Here is an 18,955-nt window from a genome sequence, read left to right as displayed (position 1 = left end):
TAGCAGCAGGCAGCTGTGCTATCAGCCCTGTCCTCTCCCACCTAGTTCTGTCAGCTGTGCGTCCAGACCTTTATATTTGAAGGCCTGAGTGTTGCAGAATGCAAATTCAATCAAAAATTTGCTGGCTTCCTGTGACCTCCTTGCTGTGCACCTGGATGAAGAACAGCAGAGAAAGAAGCGGCCGTACATGGAGGGTCCCCACATAGCTTTGTGCGATACATACGGGACACTTCTGGAGGCTAATAAATTTGAATTAAAGACATAGTGCTTCCACACTAGCCTTTATTTGAAATTTTAAATTTTAAATTGACACTATAACCATCCGGTAATACCAACAATTTGTTATCTGTATTAGGGCTCACTAATTCACACTAATGGTATTTACAGTGAAAACAGTGATGTTTTAATATCAGGCTAACTCCTTTATATGTGATTTTATCTCATAGTGTAGATGCAGCCTCAGTGATTAACAAGACAATTTAATGGGCAGTATTTAAATTAACAACCCATATCCATGAGTGACATGATTTTCTGAGTTCAATATTAAATATAGGTAACGTAGGAGAGGTCTGGTACATTTTTAAAACAGATGTATTTGCAAAAGTGTAAAGGGGAAGCATTCCAGATAGTTTTCACAACTCTCAATTTCCATCAGAAAGAGACCTCTGGTCACATGGGGAAAAAAAGAATGTGTTATTGTAGAACTGAAAAAACGGGCACAAAAGACAAGAAATAAACTTTCAGTAAAAAAGTCTTGATTCTAACAAATAAAAAAAATATGCCAGGGTTTGGTCATATAATTATTAAATGATGATCAGTATAACTATTTATTTGTATTAACTACTGAAACCCTATGTTTATATCGAAGTGTCTTTAGTACTTTAAACCGATGATTTTATATTCCTAGAAAACAAAGCTGTTGCTGATGCTGAGGCATCTTTAGCCATTTTTAAAACACTGATTAACTGATAACCTCTAATTAATTCAGCCAAGCATATTCTATTACATACAAAAACTCTAATATAGTAAACATAATGCACAGCAACATAAGAAAATGTTTTCAATATTACGTGACTTCATGGCTAAACGTTTTCTTCATCTGGGCATTCATCATCTTAGTTATTCCCATTAAACAGACAGTATTTGAACTGCAAACTGTTGATTTTGGGCAAAATCCTGAGCCCACTGGTATCAGTGGCAAAAGCTTCCAATGATTTCACAAAGGGTCTCTTTTGTTATTCATTCAGTTGGCTATTTAATTCTTTTCCAGAAGCTGCACCATTTGAGTAAGTGGGACTGTTAGAAACATACCTTTTCAGTTATATTATGTTTAATGTAATAGTTCTTATAATTTACAAAATACTTTATTTGTTAAGTGTTTAAGTTGCCCCAATCATGCAAGAGATGGAACTCCAGGCTAGCAAACACTGAACTGGAACAGGATTGCCAACCCTCCAGGACTATCTTAGAGTCACCAGGAATTAAACATTAATCTTTAATTAAAGATTATATCATGTGATGAAACCTCCAGGAATATATCCAGCCAAAACTGGCAACTCTAAACTCCAATGACACAGTTTGCTAAATCTTAATATTTTTAAAATATTATTATACTATGTATAAATACAGATACAACACAGATCTCAGATTTGGTAAAGTTTCACAAAAAGGACTTGATTATAGTTATAGTGAAAGCTCGTAATCCCATAACATTTAATAGGCTGTCACCAACTTTTAGAGTTCCCACAGTTTTTTCTTTTTAAACGGCTGAGCTAAATGTCTGTTTTTTATATTTCAAAATCCCTGATTGCAGGAGTGCCTCAGCTCCTAACTCAGACGCTTTTATTCTGTGACAGCCACCATTTCTGCCATCAGCATGCAAGATTTTATACCATAAACAAAGTCAGAAACAATGATTTAGTAGTGCTGATAGGCTTCTAAACTAATAGTGAACTGCAAGCATTTTCCATGTTAAGAGAAATCAATAACCTTTACAAGAACTGTACTCTGATGTAGCTTTTGATCCTACAAACAAAAAATCTAATGGACAAATCTTATGCTACTCTCAGATAATCACACTTGCTTAGTTTTCATTTTTGTAGCAGTACAATAAAATTTTAATGACTAAAATTTTAATAACTTTAGTTAGCACCACCATTGTAGTTATATTCAATACTGAATTGAGAATACACGGTACAACAATAACTGCAGATTAAGGTTTCTAAATTAAAAAATATCTTTTTGATACTCTAATGCTCAACACCACATAAAGATGAAATTCAGACATTGGCTCAATCATGTTCCCTCTGAAAAATTCCCATCTGCTTCAATGGGATGAAGATATGGGTCAAAGCCTAAGAGCAAAATAGCTACCATCAAAAATAATTATTTTATGGGCCCTACCCTGCAATTGGTAGTCATGTGACTACTTGCTTTGGGATTACTTGCTTCAGCAGAAGTTGAAGGACTAGGAGGTAATTTCTGTTTAAAATTGTGAATATGCCTTGCCATGTATTTGATATGTACACTTTTACAAATACATGCACGCATATATCTGATCCATAAGTACTTTGCTGTAATTCATTCTAGAATTTCTGCTGACAGCAAATGTATATAAGAGAATAACTCAAGATTTTTTATGGCTGGCATTTTAAATGTAGTGTACTTTTTCATTCTCATATAAATAAAGAAAACAGTTCCAAATCTGAGCTATTAAAAAGCATATAGAAAAAACAAGGTCATTTTTTAAAAGCCATCAAACATAGGAAGGATTAAGATATTTTCACCATAAAGGAAATAGCATACAAAATAAAATGCAATCTGTATAATTTTTTTAGGATTTTTTTAGATTTAATATATTTATATATTTTTTTGAGATTTCATATATCTGTAAGCATATATTTGCATCTTTGCAATGGGACTACAGCCTGCTTGCTAACTCATTTTTCACACTGTGAAAACAATGTACAGTAAAATCAAAAAACAAAATAAATCCAGTCACACTGCACAAATGACTACACTTTTGGTTAAAAGGGTTGTCAGTTAACTCAGCAAAAGTTCTCCTAATTCTCCTCCCCAAGAGCTTAAGTCATTTTAATAGGCCACTGAAGATAAAGGATGCAGCCATTTGGCTAAAATACCTTTTGCAAAAAGTGCATTAAAATTGTTTTTGGTAATTTTGTTTGGGCCTTTACACAAATAAGCCAGTTTTTAACTCTTCTAGCAGCATATCTGGGATTTTATATTTATTCTACCTAAAGATTTGGAACATTTGGGAATTTAAAGACAGAGTTGAAATATTACGGCAGCCTATAGTAAACCTGCATATGAAGCTGCCAATAAAGCCTAGGACTACTTATTTCACATGGGACACTTTGAACTAAGTTATTTTATTTTTTCTCATATTTTCCTTCACCTCTACTGAGAGTCCTATATCATCCCCTTCTCCACCAAATCCAAATAAATAATACATCAAAACATTTAAATGCAGAAATCATAAAAAGGATGCAATAAATAATGTATGTAACAGCTCTAAGTGAAATAACACATTTAACCAAACAGTGTTCCTGGCAGAGACTGAATTTCAAGTCCCATCTTTAAATTTGCACAGATAAATGTGTTAGATAAATATATTATTTCTCTCTGAGCTACTGTGGATTTACAATATACATATATTGGATTTATACACATTAAATACACATATGAAGCATTTATGATAAAGAGCTGATTGCTAATACATTAAAGCACAATTTCTTTCTGGATCAAGTACATGCATATCATTGGTATTTGTATGAAATGTGTTATTTGCATTTCAGATACAGTTTAATGCAGAATTTTCAAGTTTTGCTGCATTAAAATAAATTCCCCACTCTCTGAGATGCAGGAATGAATATTGTTGCTTCTACAAGTTCTGAATTGAGAATTTCTTTTAAAATTTGCTTTGTTCTCTGAATTTCCTGAAATTGGACAGTGTACTTTATCACAGTTGGTAAGGTGTCCCACACAGTACTGTGGTGGTGATCCTTACCATTCTAGTGCATGTAACTTTCCAAGTCTCTCACAGCACTACGACAACCAACAACATACTATATTTGTACTTTAACAAGAAAGAAAGTTTACATATGATGGGCTGGAGTCAATACAAACTGGCTAGTTTCAATATCACAGAAGCCCACCCAACCATCACTACTCCAAATCAACATATCTGGAATTATAAGGGCTTCAGAGACAGGAATGAAGAAAGCCAAGTGAACCCAAGTGAAAGCCAAGTGAACCCAGCTCTGTAGAGATCAGGAATAAAGAACGTACCTTTATATTCATTACAAAATACTGGAGCCTGACTTTTCGGAGATGGAGAGCACCGACAACTCCAAATAAAGTTAATGGGAGTTCTGGGTGCCGAACACCTCTGGAGGAAAAAAAAATCAGGCTCAGTTTTGAAAGGATTTTTGATAGCGCCTGCCTTCTCTATCATACCAATATAACCAGATCAATTGATTACAACAGATGTGCATGCAGGAGACCATCCCTTACCAATTTAGACTATATATTACAGAAGCATATCCTACAAGACTAATAGCAGAAATGTGCTTCTATTATTTACAAAATATAAAGTGCATTATTATTTACTTATAGAACTGACAGACTTTCTGCCTGGATCACACAGCTTTAAAATAGAGGTAAGGGCTTGAATGTAAAATTCTCTCATGAGAACCTATTAATTCAAGAAATTCAGACCAATGCTTTTCACCCTGTCCTCCTAGGATTATATTTGGCCACGCTCTTTAGTGCAAACAAGCTTGTGTTTTTCTCAAGTTTAAAGGTCATGGCTGTTTTAGGGCTTAAAGAATGACAATCTATTTAAAATACACTTGGAATTCAATATTCCTTTGTGTTATAATGGGCTTTTTTGTACAACAGCAGTATAATACTGCTGCTCTCAAAAGCTGGGTATATGCTGCCAAAAATAATGAGGAACCCATTTCCAAACTTATGAATTTGCATTGCTATATTTTGAGTTTGCTAGCCTTATGCTTGAATCATAAGATTTGCAAACCTCAGAGCTTTACATTTTTATGGAAAATAAGTAGTCAGTGTTTTAACTGTGGATGGCTGGCTCAAATGTAGTCCCAGATACTCAGGTGTGTATCACCAAGAGAAAGTAAGTGCATTAGCTGATTTTACAAAATGTAAGGCAACACCTACCTGTGTATCAGAGCCGAGAATTGAGCTTGTTCGGCATCCAGCAAATACTGACTTCCTGGGGTAATTGTTATAATACATCACTGTATTTCTGAAGGCCAATTAATAAATACAGGAAAACTTATTATGAAGCAGTGGTGCAAAATGACACAGGTCTACATCTTCACTGAAGCACTTACAATAGCTAAACTGCAGTCTGGCTCTAACTCTCCAAAATGGCAACTTGATAGCAATAACAATGCCACTTTGCACCTGTTTGTTTGTTTGTTTGTTTGTTTTAAATCCTGTGAAGGAAATATATTTTTAAATTAATTAATGACTTGCACAATTAAAACATTTTCTCTCCATTAAAAAGTAAAGGAACACATGGAATGCAAGATTATCTATATTGCACATATTCAGTAGGAATAATTCCAACAAATGATCTTTTATTATCGAGTGATGCAAACATTATTCAGACTGGAAGATGCTGAGCATAGAGGGAACAAAACCACTTGAAGATGGGGCACAAGAGGAGAAGTGGGCATTAAAAATTCCCACACTCAGAACTCCAGATTATTAGAAGTTTTGACAAATTCATCATTACTTCAGGCACTGTGATGGGCAGCTGCTATCAGTGAGATGGTAATTTAGGCATTGATGAATCATTCACTAATATTCTGCTATCAAGCCAACAACAGCATAAACTGTTATTTTTGTATAATTTGGACTCCTTAATTTTTCCTGTTTTAAGTGCTTCACTGTCCAATTGAATTATAAGTCCTAGGATGAAGGTTATAAGCTTAAATTGATTGGTCATTGTCTAAACAGCCGAAAAGTAGTTCAAATGACCAAATAGCAAAACTTTGATTTGGATAAGAAAATATCTGAAACATCAATCAATATATTAGTGATTAGTTTAGAGTATATTTTTGACAATAAGCCAACTTGTTATTAGTTCTAAGGGAATCACCTAAAACAGTGAAATTAATTTCTTTATGCCTGCTGTTTTCTGTCACAGGCATAACATGTTCCTCAAAGTTCTTTGGTGACTTTGGTGCAAGCTTTTTTGGAGTTTAATTGATCATTTTTAGCAACCAAATACAGGCCAGATTATTCTCCTAATCCACACATACGCCCTTCTTTGTATTACTAACGGTATAGCAGATCAATGACATGTTAAGGTGTTTGAATTTAGTGTGGACTTGAAGTGTGTGCGTAGTTTAAAATTAAGACTGTGGACAAGTTTGTTGCAGATAAGTGTGCTTGAGCAGATTAAAATGTACCATTTGGATTAAAAGATAGTTCACCCTCATGCACACTCAACTGCATGATTAAAGCATGATTTGGTTGGTGATAAATTTCCACATATATACACAGTAGCCATTAAAAAAAACACACACACACATTAAAAAGATAGAGTCTTTAAGAAAGGGATTTAGGGTCCAATTCAATTTCATTGATATCAATAAAAGATTCCTGTTGATTTCAGTGAGAGCTGAACTCACCCCACAATGCCGAAAAAGCTTTTCATAAAAATATATTTGTTTTTGCTTTCAGATCCAAAAGCATTTAGGTTATTCTATGATCTTCATTCTAACTCAACCTCCCTGAACAGATCATGCTATACTTTTTCCCTCCAGGCAGAATGTTTGGATTTCAAGGCAGAAATTGGTAGAAAGTTGTAGCCCAAGACCTCATAGTCTTCAAGGGGATTTCATGCAGGCCTACCAGTCTGACCCTGTGGATCACAGTGCAGGATCATGGCCCCACCTTTAACATGGTGGGGAAGGAGTGATGGAGGTGGGCACATAGATATTATCTTGGAATACTAAACTATTAATAAAATCATTTATGATGGAGATGCTGACACAGCTTTGACGATAGCTTGGTAAATGTGCTACCAATAAGTTAGAGAAGCATTTTTATATCAATTAAGTGGTGCACCAAAATCTCCCAAAGGTTTTTTCTCAAAGTAAAAGGACAAAACAAGTTTTCTTCATATTTTTAACGCTATATCTGTATTACTCACATATTTGGAAGGAAACCCTAGATACTTCCTTGCAACATTCATTCAGCCATCAAAATGCCCACTTCCCAGCTCTGTGCTTGAACCCCCCAAAACACCACCAATATAAAAATAGTTTTTTTAAATTTTGAGAACATATTAAACAGTCCTCAACCTTATATGAATGAAAGTGAATTATTTTAATTTGGGATAACCATCACAATTCAAAGACAGCTTTGCTTTTCTGTGGTACTCAAAGTATTTGACTGCCACAAAATTATTCGGTTAAGGAATTAATATTTCACTCTTTGACTACCCTTTATAAAGGTTTGACTGGTTATTGAGATTTTATCTATAAAGACCATTGCTTACAATTTGGTAATTAGTAGATGTGGATTTAAAATTTTTACTTTTCCTCATATGAGTAGACAAAATCCACAAAAAATCAATTTTTGTGGTAGATGACTTGTAATTAACCTTTTCGGATTTTAAACTCAGCATAGACACTATTCAATTATGGAAAGTGTGTCATAAGCAAGAACCAATTATTTTCAGCATAAGGTAAGTCTGGCCTTTTTGTATCTTGTTCTAGTGCAACACAAACCTTACCTAGACTATTTAAAGGTCAGAAAGTCAGATTTTTGTGCTGATACACAATTACTTTCATAGTCTTCAATACTTGAAGCAGCTGATTCATACAGATTTGGGAGACTGACATTCTCATAAAAATTACAGACATGTTGGGTGTCATTTAACGTCACCAGATTTCCGAAGTATTATATACTGTAGTTATTACTAACAGAAGGAAAAGGACTGACAAAAAATGAGGGGCAACTTCTTCAAACTACGAAATATTTAAATTACCTCTAGCTACTTAATGGTTTCCTGTTTTGCCTGATGACTACTTCAAATGCACTCTATTCCAGACCCTCTTGTTCTTCACCACTGTCACCTGCGACATCCATTCGTTTCTCTTTATGGCTGTTGTAAATTCTCCTCATTTCTTCTTCATACTTGATAAAGTTTTCCCCAAACCTTGTCCATGCTTTGTACGGGACAGTGATGGTGTTACGATAAGGTGGTCTCACCTCACTTACCTTCAAAAAAATGCCATACCTGTTAGATCCCACATCAAAGTAGAACCGTTTGTTGTCCACCCTGAAGGAAGTCCCCTCTGGGAGTTCAAGAGGCTCATCACTCCCACCTCTTCGTTCTTCTATATCTCCCTCCCCATACTCTTCAATTAGCTGGACCAAAGCATCCCTGAATTCAATCATTCCTTGGGCTGGAAGGACAATAGTTTGTTCCTGTCCCAAATTGTGGCCAAAATAACCTATCATGCCTGGTCCTCTAATCATTGTTTGTCTAATCCTTAAGAAACGCCCACGCTGGTTCTCCTTCAGGTCTAGATAATACTTCCTGTTGTCTCTTTCTATATACTCAGTTTTCAGGACACTATGAGGATGCTCTTCTGATTCAACAGATGCTGGAGGAGAAGGCAGATGATGCTGTTGCCGTCTTCTCAAATCTTGCTCTTTTCCATTGCTGTGTTCATGTCTATGACTATGACTACCTTTGAGGCCCAAATGGGCATAGTGCTCTATGAAATCTCCCAGATAATCCTTCAGCTCAGCAGCCACAGACAAGGAGAGAGTCAGTTTGCTTTTCCTGATATTTTCCTGCCTGCCTCTTCCTATCCAGACCTCTGCTATCTTCAGAAAGCGACCTCGAGAGCTCTGCTTCACATCCAGATAAAATCGCTTTTTCTGGATGTCCACCCTTTTGGAGGCTAGCTCCTGGATCTCCATGCAGCCTCCCTGAGAGGAGGCAGGATAGTGATACTGTTGTTGAGACTGGGAGTAAATGCTCCTGTGCAGACCAGAGCCCCCCACACTCCTTCCTCCTCCTCCTCCTCCTCCTCTCCCTCTCTCCATCTTTATCAGTCAGCTGAAAATAACAAATATAAAACAGACACAGACCTTAACATGAGTGTCAGGGACCTTTGCTGATTCCTAACAGATCTCTGCTCAGTTTATTGTTTGTCTCTAGTCTCCTACCATGGCACTCAGGAACATGGGAAGAGATCCCAATTTCTGTGACTGCTTCTAACCATAGACTATATACCATCCTCAAGATTCCCTGGAAACCATCCCTTCACAGTCCCCCATCACTAGTACACTCCCACATCAGCCACCCCACAATGCTTCCTCTTTGATAATCACCCCCACAGCCCAATTACTGTCACATTTCCCCCAGTAACTGTTCCCATAGTGCCACTAATCTTGCTAAAGCATTTGTGACTGGAAGATTCCTCAGAAGACTGGGTGCCACAGGCATAGCCTCACTCTACCACCAAACAGTCCCCTCTTATCTCCCAACCCAACTGCTTTACTGCCCCCCAATTTGTTCCTGAATGCAGCCCCCAGTAAACCCACACCAATTCTTCACTTCCTCCAGTGACAACTTCAACCACCCACCAGCCACAGAACTGCAGAGCACTCCCCTAGTGACTCCCCGTCTCCCAGGGCTGCAGCCCTACACTGAACCCCCACTCCCATGACACCTTCCCCCAAGCTGGTACCCCTCAGTAACTCCACTTCCCCTGACTACTTCCCCAGACTACAGCCCCCAGTAGCCCCACAACTCCAGAGGACAGCCCCTCCGGGACTCCCTCCCTCCGACATCTGCACCAGGGAGGCAGCCACCTATTACCCTCCCCCTGACTCCCTTCCTCGGGAATGCAGCCCCAGTGACTCCCCCTCTCCCAAAGTTACAGCCCCCTCAGTGACCCCAACTCCTCTCCCCCTCCCTCATGCTGCAGCCCCCCAGTTACCCCCACTACCCCGATCCCTCTCCCAGGGCTGCAGCCCCCTCGTTACCCCAGTCAAAGCTGCAGCCCCATTATCTCCACTCCCCTGATTCCTCCCCCAAGGCTGCTGCCCCCACAGTTACCCCAGTCAAAGCTGCAGCCCCCAGTTACCCCCACTCTCCCGATCCCTCCCCCAGGGCTGCAGCCCCCCCCCAATGACAACCACCCAGGCGGCAGCCCCCACCCCCAGTGACAACCCCCCCAGGCTGTAGCCCCCCCAGTTGCCCCCACTCCCCCGGACCCCCCAGGCCGCAGCCCTGCTGGTAGACGAAGGGGGGGGCACTTACTCCATTGCTACTATCGCCCTTTACCAGCCGCCGCCTCCCACTGTGCCTGGCCGCCGCGCACAGGCCCGCACGGGACCGGGTAAGAGCATCCCCCGTAGGCCCCTCGGCCGAGTCCGCCCCGCCGCGGGCGACACGGAGGAGCACGGAGACAGAACGGGGCCCGCACCACAGACTCGGGGGGTGCAGCGGGCGCTGCTCTCCCAGGTACCGACTGGGCCCTGAAACTACAACCCCCAGCATGCACCGCGCCAAGACCTCCCTTCGGGTATCCTTCCAGCCTCCGCCGAGGATGGTGACGTCTTACGCGCGACGTGCGAGTGACGTTGTTTGTACGCGCTGGCGGCCTGGGGTCTGAGGCGGGGGCGCAGAGGGAGAAGGGCAGGTCAGGGGAACTCCCACGGAAAGAGCGCTGGGTCCCGCCTCTTCCCTCCCCGCGGGCGGCCGGGCGCTCCTTCGCTGGGCCTGCCGCGGGGCTGCCCCCGCTAGCGGTGCTGCAGCCACGCCTCCCTTCGCGGCGCGCGCGGAGACCGCTTGCTCCCGGCGAGTCCCGCCGCGGGCGGGCTGAGGCCTCTCTGGCTGCCTAGCGGCCAGGCGGATTCGCGCCCGTCGGCCTTGCGCCAGCCCGCCAGAAAGAGCCTCCCGGCAGGGGCTGGGAAGCCTGGCGGGGTCCGGTGAGCTCCGGCGCCGGCCCAGGAACGGCCGCGCCGCTCTTTGTCGCGTGGCCGAGGCCTGCTAGCCAGGCCCTGCCTGTGCTGGGCGACTCGCTCCTGGCTGCCTGCAGAGGCAGCAGCTTGTGGGATTCGTGGCTGACCTTATCCCGCCCCGTCCCCCCCAAGCCTGTGCTGGTGAGTGGGGGAGCACTTCTGTCACCTGTTCGCGGGCTACGCAGTTTGTCTTCCCGCTGCTTCACAGACGGGACTGCTCCCAGGCTGCTGGCCCCAGGAATCATGCTTTGGGCACTTCTTATACTTCTGTATAGGGAACCTCAGGAGCCTTTCTGGGACTGAGCTGTGCCTCCCTAGTTTGGAGGAGGGAACAGGGATGCTGAGTTGTATGGGGAGTGAATAGCCGTGTATGTCCCTGTCAGCTGGCTAGATGGCCACAGGTGGCTAGTGTGTTGGACCCTACAGCTTTAACTGGTGTATTTGTGTGTGCGCAGCTGATGAGGCACACACAAACCAAAATAAAACAAAATATTTTTTCTGTAAAATTCCAGCTTCTAAATATATAAAGCACATCTGTGTTGGAGCTACTTCTACCAATGGATGTTGGCAATATACATTACATACCTGGGGGTGGGACTGTTACATACTCTGAGTTCTATAAATAGATGTGTACTTTCTTTGCACTATTAACTCTTCATGGGGGGACCATGTTGGTCCCCAAATACTAAGCAAGTTGGCTGAGGTTAGGGTGGTATGTCTTACTGGATCAACTTGTCTCTGTAACTGGTTAGGTAACTGATGCACATAACTAGAACACTATACTTATTCACCTCAAGAGTGGAAAACCAGCAGATTATGTCAGGTGATTCACACTGAGTGGAAAGAACAAGCAAATAATGGCAGATGGATTTAAAAAATTCAAGCTTTCTGAACATGCAGTGATGGCAAGAGGTGTTATGGGTCTGCAGTTAAGGGACAGAGTGAGTTTGAATGCCTTTCTGTTGAGACTGGATGTAAAGGTACGAGAGAGGAGCATTGTGTATGAAAGCGGATTCTGAATTCAAGCCATGTTGGTCCCCAAATATTAAGCAAGTTTGGTGAGGTTAGGGTAGTATGTCTTATTGGATCAACTTGTCCCTGTAAAGGAAGTATCACTAAACTGTGCTGTTTCTTGTCTGACCGTTCTGATAAGTTTTGGCCCATTTTTATAGCTGTTACACTGCAGGAGAAACAAAGTTTTTTGGATGATTTGTGAGAACATATTCATTCAAAGTGAAACAGTTAAAACAATTCCTCGCTGAAGTTCATTACTGTATACATGTCAACCCAGGTGCTTTGATGATATTGGTGAATGAACAGGCAGATAGAAATTTTAAGGTGTCTTGTTTAGTTTTCTACAAAAGGCTTGTCTACAGTCAGTCTCTGCATAGATTTTATTAAATGAAAGGAAAAAAATGACTTACATTCCAGGGGACTGTATTAGGGTTGCCATATTTGTGTATGTATCGGAATCATTGTCTACCAACTCATGTTGCAGTAAGGCATTACGGTATATACAATGTTAAGTTGGTAGATAACTGATGCACATACACTCCCTCTGAGGAGTGTCCTCTTTTTTGAAAGTTCAGATATATTAACCCTTTTTTCCTAAACATCACCTGTTGGCACATCGGTTACAGCACAGTAGACCCTTGCTTTCTGTGGACTCGACTTATACCTTTTCATAATAACGTGAGTTGAGTCATGGGGGACCTTAGTTTACTGCACCCGCCACTCTGCCTACTCCTGCGCTGCTGGTTGTCTAAGGGGCTGTCCTGTAGCATGTAGCAAGACCCACGAAAGCTCATTACCTAATAAATATATTTGTTAGGTTTTGAGGTGCTACAGGACTGCTTGTTTTTTGTACAAGATTGTATCAGCCCTTTTGGTCTAAAGACTAATACAACAAAGCTACAATTGCATAGGCCTCAGCCTGTAAATGCTGCATTACAGCCTTACTTTGTTTATATAGCTAATACATATGTATCACTCATAAATATTTGTCCACCTTACGTGCATGTAGTACTATTGTACTCATTTCTAGACTTGTATCTACCTCTCTTCATCACACATTTGTTACATATAAATTAACCACAATTCAACTACCTAATGATATGAAATAACTGGATACAGAGAACTGCAAAGAAATTAATACAGGTTGAACCTCTCTAATCCTGGACAGCCTCACTGAGCAAAATCGATAATGTGGCATGATCCAGCTAAATAAAATCATCACTTATCATGGGTGTGGTCAAATTTTCCTGTGGTCCCATGAAGTTTGTTTCCAGCCACCAGTCCTAGCTCTCAGTGTTCTGTGCTCTTATTTAGCTATAATTTACCCCTAAATGTCTTCTAAGAGTCCAGTCAGCAGTGAAAGTGTTGGTAATGCTGTTAGACAATATTGACCTCCTGTGGTGTGGCAAATTCTCTCATCCAGAACTGCTTGGATCCCAAGGATGCCAGATTAGAGAGGTTCAATCAGCACTAGCAAAATGTTGTTACTTTGTCTTTCAAGAATGTTTTTTTTTGTGAACAAACTTGTGCATCTACATTAAAAAGGAAGGGTCACACTTCCAGAGAAATTATATCAAGCCTTAATGAGATTGGGCAAAAGATATTTTGAGTTACACGTTATTTATTTCTATTTAGTATTTGAGGAGGTTCTTTTTTTCAGAAGCAGAACTATTTGCTAGCAATGATAGAAAATATTATTGGGTGAAGAAATGAACTTTCTGTGCATCAGGGTTAAAATGAGTTGTAGGAAACATAAATAGCTTCCAGTATTGACAATTAGTGGTTGTTGCTTTCATCAAGATCACAGAAGAGATTTGCCGGGTTGGGGGTGGGTGGGAGGGGGCTGCCTGTTAAAGTAAATGGTAAATACTAATACTGGTAATTAGACCAGAAGTTGAATGATTCTGATTAAATGAGCCTCTTCCCAAATCTTTTACTTACTGAACTTGATATTTATTTCTAACTAGAATAATTTTTGATTGCTGGCATTAAATCCATTGGCAATTAATGATGCTAGAGGCAGCTGTGTTTGGGTTTTTTATTTTTGTACATAACTGAATACGGCAAAGATAATTTCTTTTTTTAATCAAAACTGTGTGCCTTATAACATGAAGCAGTAATAGTGCTTTAACTAAAAAGACAGATTTGTTACTGGTAAAAGCACTTTGATACAATAAGATTAGTGTAAAAGGTCTCATCTTCCCAGAGGTATGCATGTACCACATGCTTCTAGTGCTTGAGGATAGGGCTATGAAGTTTTGTCACAGATGTCATTGTAGTTGTGGAAGCTGAATTTGAATAAAGTCCATGAAATGCCCCTAAACCAAGTGGCAGAGTGATTTAGTCCATGCAGGTTTGGTGTTTGTGTCTTCCCATTTCTGGCTAACTTTTTGTGCCTCAGCACTGTGCTAGAATGCAACATCAATCAAATTTGGCCCTCTGTTCCTCCATCTTTTGAAGAGTGGATGTGCCAAACATGAGTGAAAGTTTAAATGTGTCGGAAAGGTGAAGGGAGCTGGGCTAGCTCTGTGGTATAGGAACCCCTTTATTAGGGTGAATATGTGGTGGGCTCACTTTCCAAACGCCTCTTCTTTCCATGACCCATTGTTGCTTTGCTAAATCTCTGCCATGAAACATTTTAAAAATTAGCATGACGGTGATAGCCCTGCTTGTGTGAACTACTTGTATGGGAGGATAAGACAGTGTGCACTGAACTGCAGTGCACTGGGGGTGGGGGGCAGAGTGTGTGTCTAGTGCAGTACCACACACTCAGACTTACCTACCTCTCTATCAGTCATCTAGAAGAGGAATTAACAGATCATTAGTGAACTTTGTGGCAGATATAAATCTTGTCAAGGAGGCTCTTTGTTACTTTAGGACCTCATGTGATGGACAAGGGACTTACTGTACTAGATGCTGTACAAACATGCCTAAATATGGCCCATGATGCAAAGAGCATGTAGTTTAGGACAAAAGACAATGTGAAAATATAGACAAGTAGATGGGCAAGCACAAAAAAACAAGTCAGTAGTGGTTAGCATGAAGGCATTGGGCTCATCACACTAGCTGCCTGATGGCTGCCCATAATTTTGTAGGTTCTTTGTGGCTAGAGAATTAAATAGATGAATGAAAACAGTGAAGTGGCTTTGAGGGTGTTTTTGGGGAGTGCCTCCTATATGTATGACATGGTGAGAGAGAGTCTGAAGGTGCTTGCTTAATATCTAATAAGCAGGGGTTGAAGGCTGGCATTGGAAGGATAGAGGTGGGCAATGACATTTTGGTATTGTATGAGAGATGATAGGCAGTGTGGGATAAGCTGTGAAGGGCCTATGAAGTGAAAATGTAATGAAATGGAGAATAGGGTGCCAGTGGTAGGGTGCAGAAAGACGGGAACATAACTCTTACAAGTCTTTTCAAGGAAGCATAAGATGGGAGATAAATAACATGATGTGAATGTTGTAACAGGAAAATAACATGTTGGCTGATGCTTCAGAAAAACATTGACACAGATCCAGTAGGCTGTGGAATAGTTTCTCAGTAGAATTCTTGGAAGCTGCATTGTTTAAATCTATATATTTTTTTAAAAAATACTAGTGCATGATAATAGGCCTGGGACTTACATATAACAGTGAAATAAAAGTAAATACAAATATTATGCTATCTGTGTTTTCAAATGTTTTAAAGAGTCAGACCACTGAACTGGAAGAGGTCATTGGTTAAGCAGCTGGAAGCAGAGTTTGTTAAAGTGCATAAACAGCTATTGATAGCAGTAGCATATTCTGTAGGTATGGAGAAAATACTCCTTAATTTTACTTTAGTCAACTATTTCATTGATTTTCCTCCTCCAATCTATGAATCAACACTTGTTTTGAGAGAATGAGCTTTGCTAGTTCCACAATCATGAAGAACCTTGTAACCAGAAAAAATAAGTTCAGTTCACTAACCGCAGATCTCCCATTGTTTAATCAGTTTTAAATAGAAAACATGTGAAACATATATAATCTGTAGGTTTAAAGTAATTTTCTTTAAAGAAAATTAAAAGACTATTTTTGTGTATTTGAAATGTGCTTTTATCCTGTACTAAACAGCTTTTACTGAGGAGACCAACATTTCTCAAACTGGGGATCCTGACCCAAAAGGCAGTTGCAGAGAGGTCACAAAATTATTTTAAGGGACTCAAGGTATTGTCACCCTTGTTTATGCCCTACCTTCAGAACTGGGCAGCTGAAGAGTTATGGTTATTGGCGAGGTACCCAGCTCTGAAGGTGTTGTTTCACTGGCAGCAATGCAGAAGTGTGGCGATACCATATCATGCCACCCTTACTTCTGTACTGTTTCCCTTCAGAGCTGGGTTGCTGGAGTGTGAGTACTGCTGAATAAGGACCAAACTCTGCAGCTAGCAGTGCAGATATAATATGGCAATATCACACCATGCCAACCTTCTGTGTTGCTACTGGCAGCAGCTCTACCTTCGGAACTGGGACCCCATCCAGCAGCCATCTCTGTCCAGCTGCTCAGCTCTGAAGGCACTCCTGCCAGCAATGAGGCAGAAGGAAGGGTAGCAGTATACTGCAACCCCCCACCTCCTTTCTGGGAGCCCTACAACTACAACACCATGACATTTCAGATTTAAATAGCTGCAGTCATGGAATAGATGATTCTTTAAAAGCCTGTGACCATGAAATTGACCAGAATGGACTGTGGATTTTGTAAGGCACCATATATAATGCTTATATAAACATATGTAGATTTATGAAACTAATAAAGGGTGATGTAACAGCCGATGTTTTCTATTGGGGAATCGGTAAGGAAGAATTATAGCGTGGTAAGAGAGATTATCTTGAATGGTTAGTTTTTCCGGCTGTAAATAATCACGCCTTCACGCGTAAATCGTCTAAACTGAGAAGGTATACAAATCACATCAGAAATAGGTTTTTAGAGAAATATTCTTGGCAAAAGAGTTTTTTTTTTTTTTTTTGTCTGTGGCCCTATATAAAGATATTGGTATGAGAACTCTTTGAAATGAAAGCTTCGCATCCGTTTAGATACGATGAGACAGAGAGAGCTCTTGATCTGATGACAAAAGTTGGATAATGTGTTTGTTTCTGTATATTGCTGCACCATTCTGTGATTGATAATTTTAGATTAAATTATTCCAGTTGAGCTGGTTATTTGAAAATCTGGAGTAGTTAGCTCAGATATGCAACAAAGTAATAACTTGAATTGCAAGTGATGATGGGCAGCATAACCACCCTTAAAGCGGGCAAGACCAGTGGTGTGTGTTGCTGTTCCACAGGTCCCTTTTTAACACATCTTTGTGGAGCAAGAATAGTTAGGACTAATCCCTGTTGTCAGATGCTACCAGCGTGATACTCTGCTGTCTCCAGTGTTGGTATCACTCAGCTGCGTGCATGTGTTCCCCCTGTGCGCTGCCCCAGCTCTGCAGATAGCTGACACAGCAGACCCGAAGAGAACCCCCACTGACCACAGAGTCTAGTAAGGTGCGAAGGCACGTCGGCCAGGTTTATTGCCGTATTGGACACAATAGTAACAATCAACTATACAACTATACGTTAGAGGTTGTCCACGAGTTTGTGTACCTCGGGTCCACCATCACTGACACCCTGTCGTTGGACACCGAGTTAAATAGGAGGATCGGAAGAGCGGCCACAACTCTGTCCAGACTCAGCAAGAGAGTGTGGAATAACAACAAGCTGTACACTCACACCAAAATGCAAGTCTACAGAGCCTGCATCCTCAGCACCCTCCTTTATGGCAGCGAGACTTGGACCCTGTATGCCCGCCAGGAAAAGAGGCTGAACATCTTCCACTTGCGCTGCCTCAGGCGCATCCTTGGAATATCATGGAAGGACTAAGTGACTAACACCGCCATCCTCGAGCAAGCTGGAATCCCAACCATGCATACCCTCCTCAGGCAGTGTCGGCTCCGCTGGCTTGGCTACGTCCACAGGATGAATGATGGAAGGATTCCAAAAGACATCCTGTATGGTGAGCTAGCCTCTGGCAAAAGACCTCCCGGACGCCCCCAGTTGTGCTACAAAGATGTCTGCAAGAGAGACCTCAGAGAGGTAGACATTGAGCTGGACAACTGGGAAGAACTAGCAGACGACTGCAGCAGATGGAGGCAGGGGTTACACAGAGGTCTTCAGAAGGGCGAGATGAGGATCAGACAGCTAGCAGAGGAGAAGCGAGCGCACAGAAAGCATACTAAGGACTTGCCAGACACCCACCACATCTGCAAGAGATGCAGCAAGGACTGTCACTCTCGTGTGGGTCTTCATAGTCACAGTAGATGCTGTAAATGAAGTCCTCAATTGAAACTATAAAGGGTGCGATCCATAGTCTATGCAGACTGAAGGATGCCTACTACTACTACTACGGACACAATAGTAGTTCCCTGTAGATTTCTTAGTCTAAGTCAAGGCATACTACAAATATGCACCCACGGTCAATGGACTCGGCTCAGTCAGTGGCAGGACTTTCCACTGACCCCTCGGCCGGACCCAGACCACATCCCAGAAGTACGTTCTTATACACAGGTACAAACAATTTACACATCACTCCTGACGTATTGAGGTACAACCCTTCTACGTAATTAGGTGCCGCCTCTCACCTTGTACATGTTGGTTCAAACAAAACAACTCTGTCCATCATATTACCCTTTTGCCCCTGTCATTGGGATGGATTGGCCTATTCTTTCTTATCTGTGGAATGTTTCGGGGTAGGGTGTTCTGGTACCATGTACCTACTTCAATATGCTAGGTAGATATGTTTATGCACCATCAACTTCTTGCCAACTTCTGTGAGTAGTGCATTCCTTTAGCTCACAGCTGCACTTTGCTTTCTGTTAGCAAAGTCTTGACCATTACTT

General features: G+C 41.2%; 2 protein-coding genes across 10 annotated transcripts in view; one reads left to right on the top strand and one right to left on the bottom strand.

Annotated features, from left to right (window-relative positions):
- Positions 1–428: 428 nt before the first annotated feature.
- On the bottom strand, positions 429–10,472 carry PURG (purine rich element binding protein G). Its single transcript, XM_074993841.1, has 2 exons — positions 10,346–10,472; positions 429–9,136 (listed from the first exon to the last, which is right to left on the bottom strand). The coding sequence occupies exon 2, from the start codon at positions 9,121–9,123 to the stop codon at positions 8,107–8,109; it is 1,017 nt and encodes a 338-aa protein (XP_074849942.1). The 5' UTR covers positions 9,124–9,136; positions 10,346–10,472; the 3' UTR covers positions 429–8,106.
- Positions 10,473–10,714: 242 nt separating this feature from the next.
- The window catches only part of WRN (WRN RecQ like helicase), a 97,425-nt gene continuing 89,184 nt past the window's right edge, over positions 10,715–18,955 (top strand). For 4 of the 9 annotated variants that reach the window (XM_074993835.1, XM_074993839.1, XM_074993838.1 and 1 more), the window contains exon 1: positions 13,989–18,623. The gene's annotated coding sequence lies outside the window, so the exon portion shown is untranslated. Of the gene's footprint in view, positions 11,191–13,985; positions 18,624–18,955 lie in introns of those variants that run through there. The other 5 variants (XR_012645491.1, XM_074993840.1, XM_074993833.1 and 2 more) reach the window with 4 other exon arrangements.

This window comes from Carettochelys insculpta, chromosome 4, assembly GCF_033958435.1.
Source record: "Carettochelys insculpta isolate YL-2023 chromosome 4, ASM3395843v1, whole genome shotgun sequence".
Lineage (NCBI taxonomy): Eukaryota > Metazoa > Chordata > Testudines > Carettochelyidae > Carettochelys > Carettochelys insculpta.
This window is presented reverse-complemented; position numbering and strand designations above follow the sequence as displayed.

Bases quoted from the DNA above. Each gene is read 5' to 3' on its own strand.
- PURG (XM_074993841.1), bottom strand. From the start codon at position 9,123: ATGGAGAGAGGGAGAGGAGGAGGAGGAGGAGGAGGAAGGAGTGTGGGG.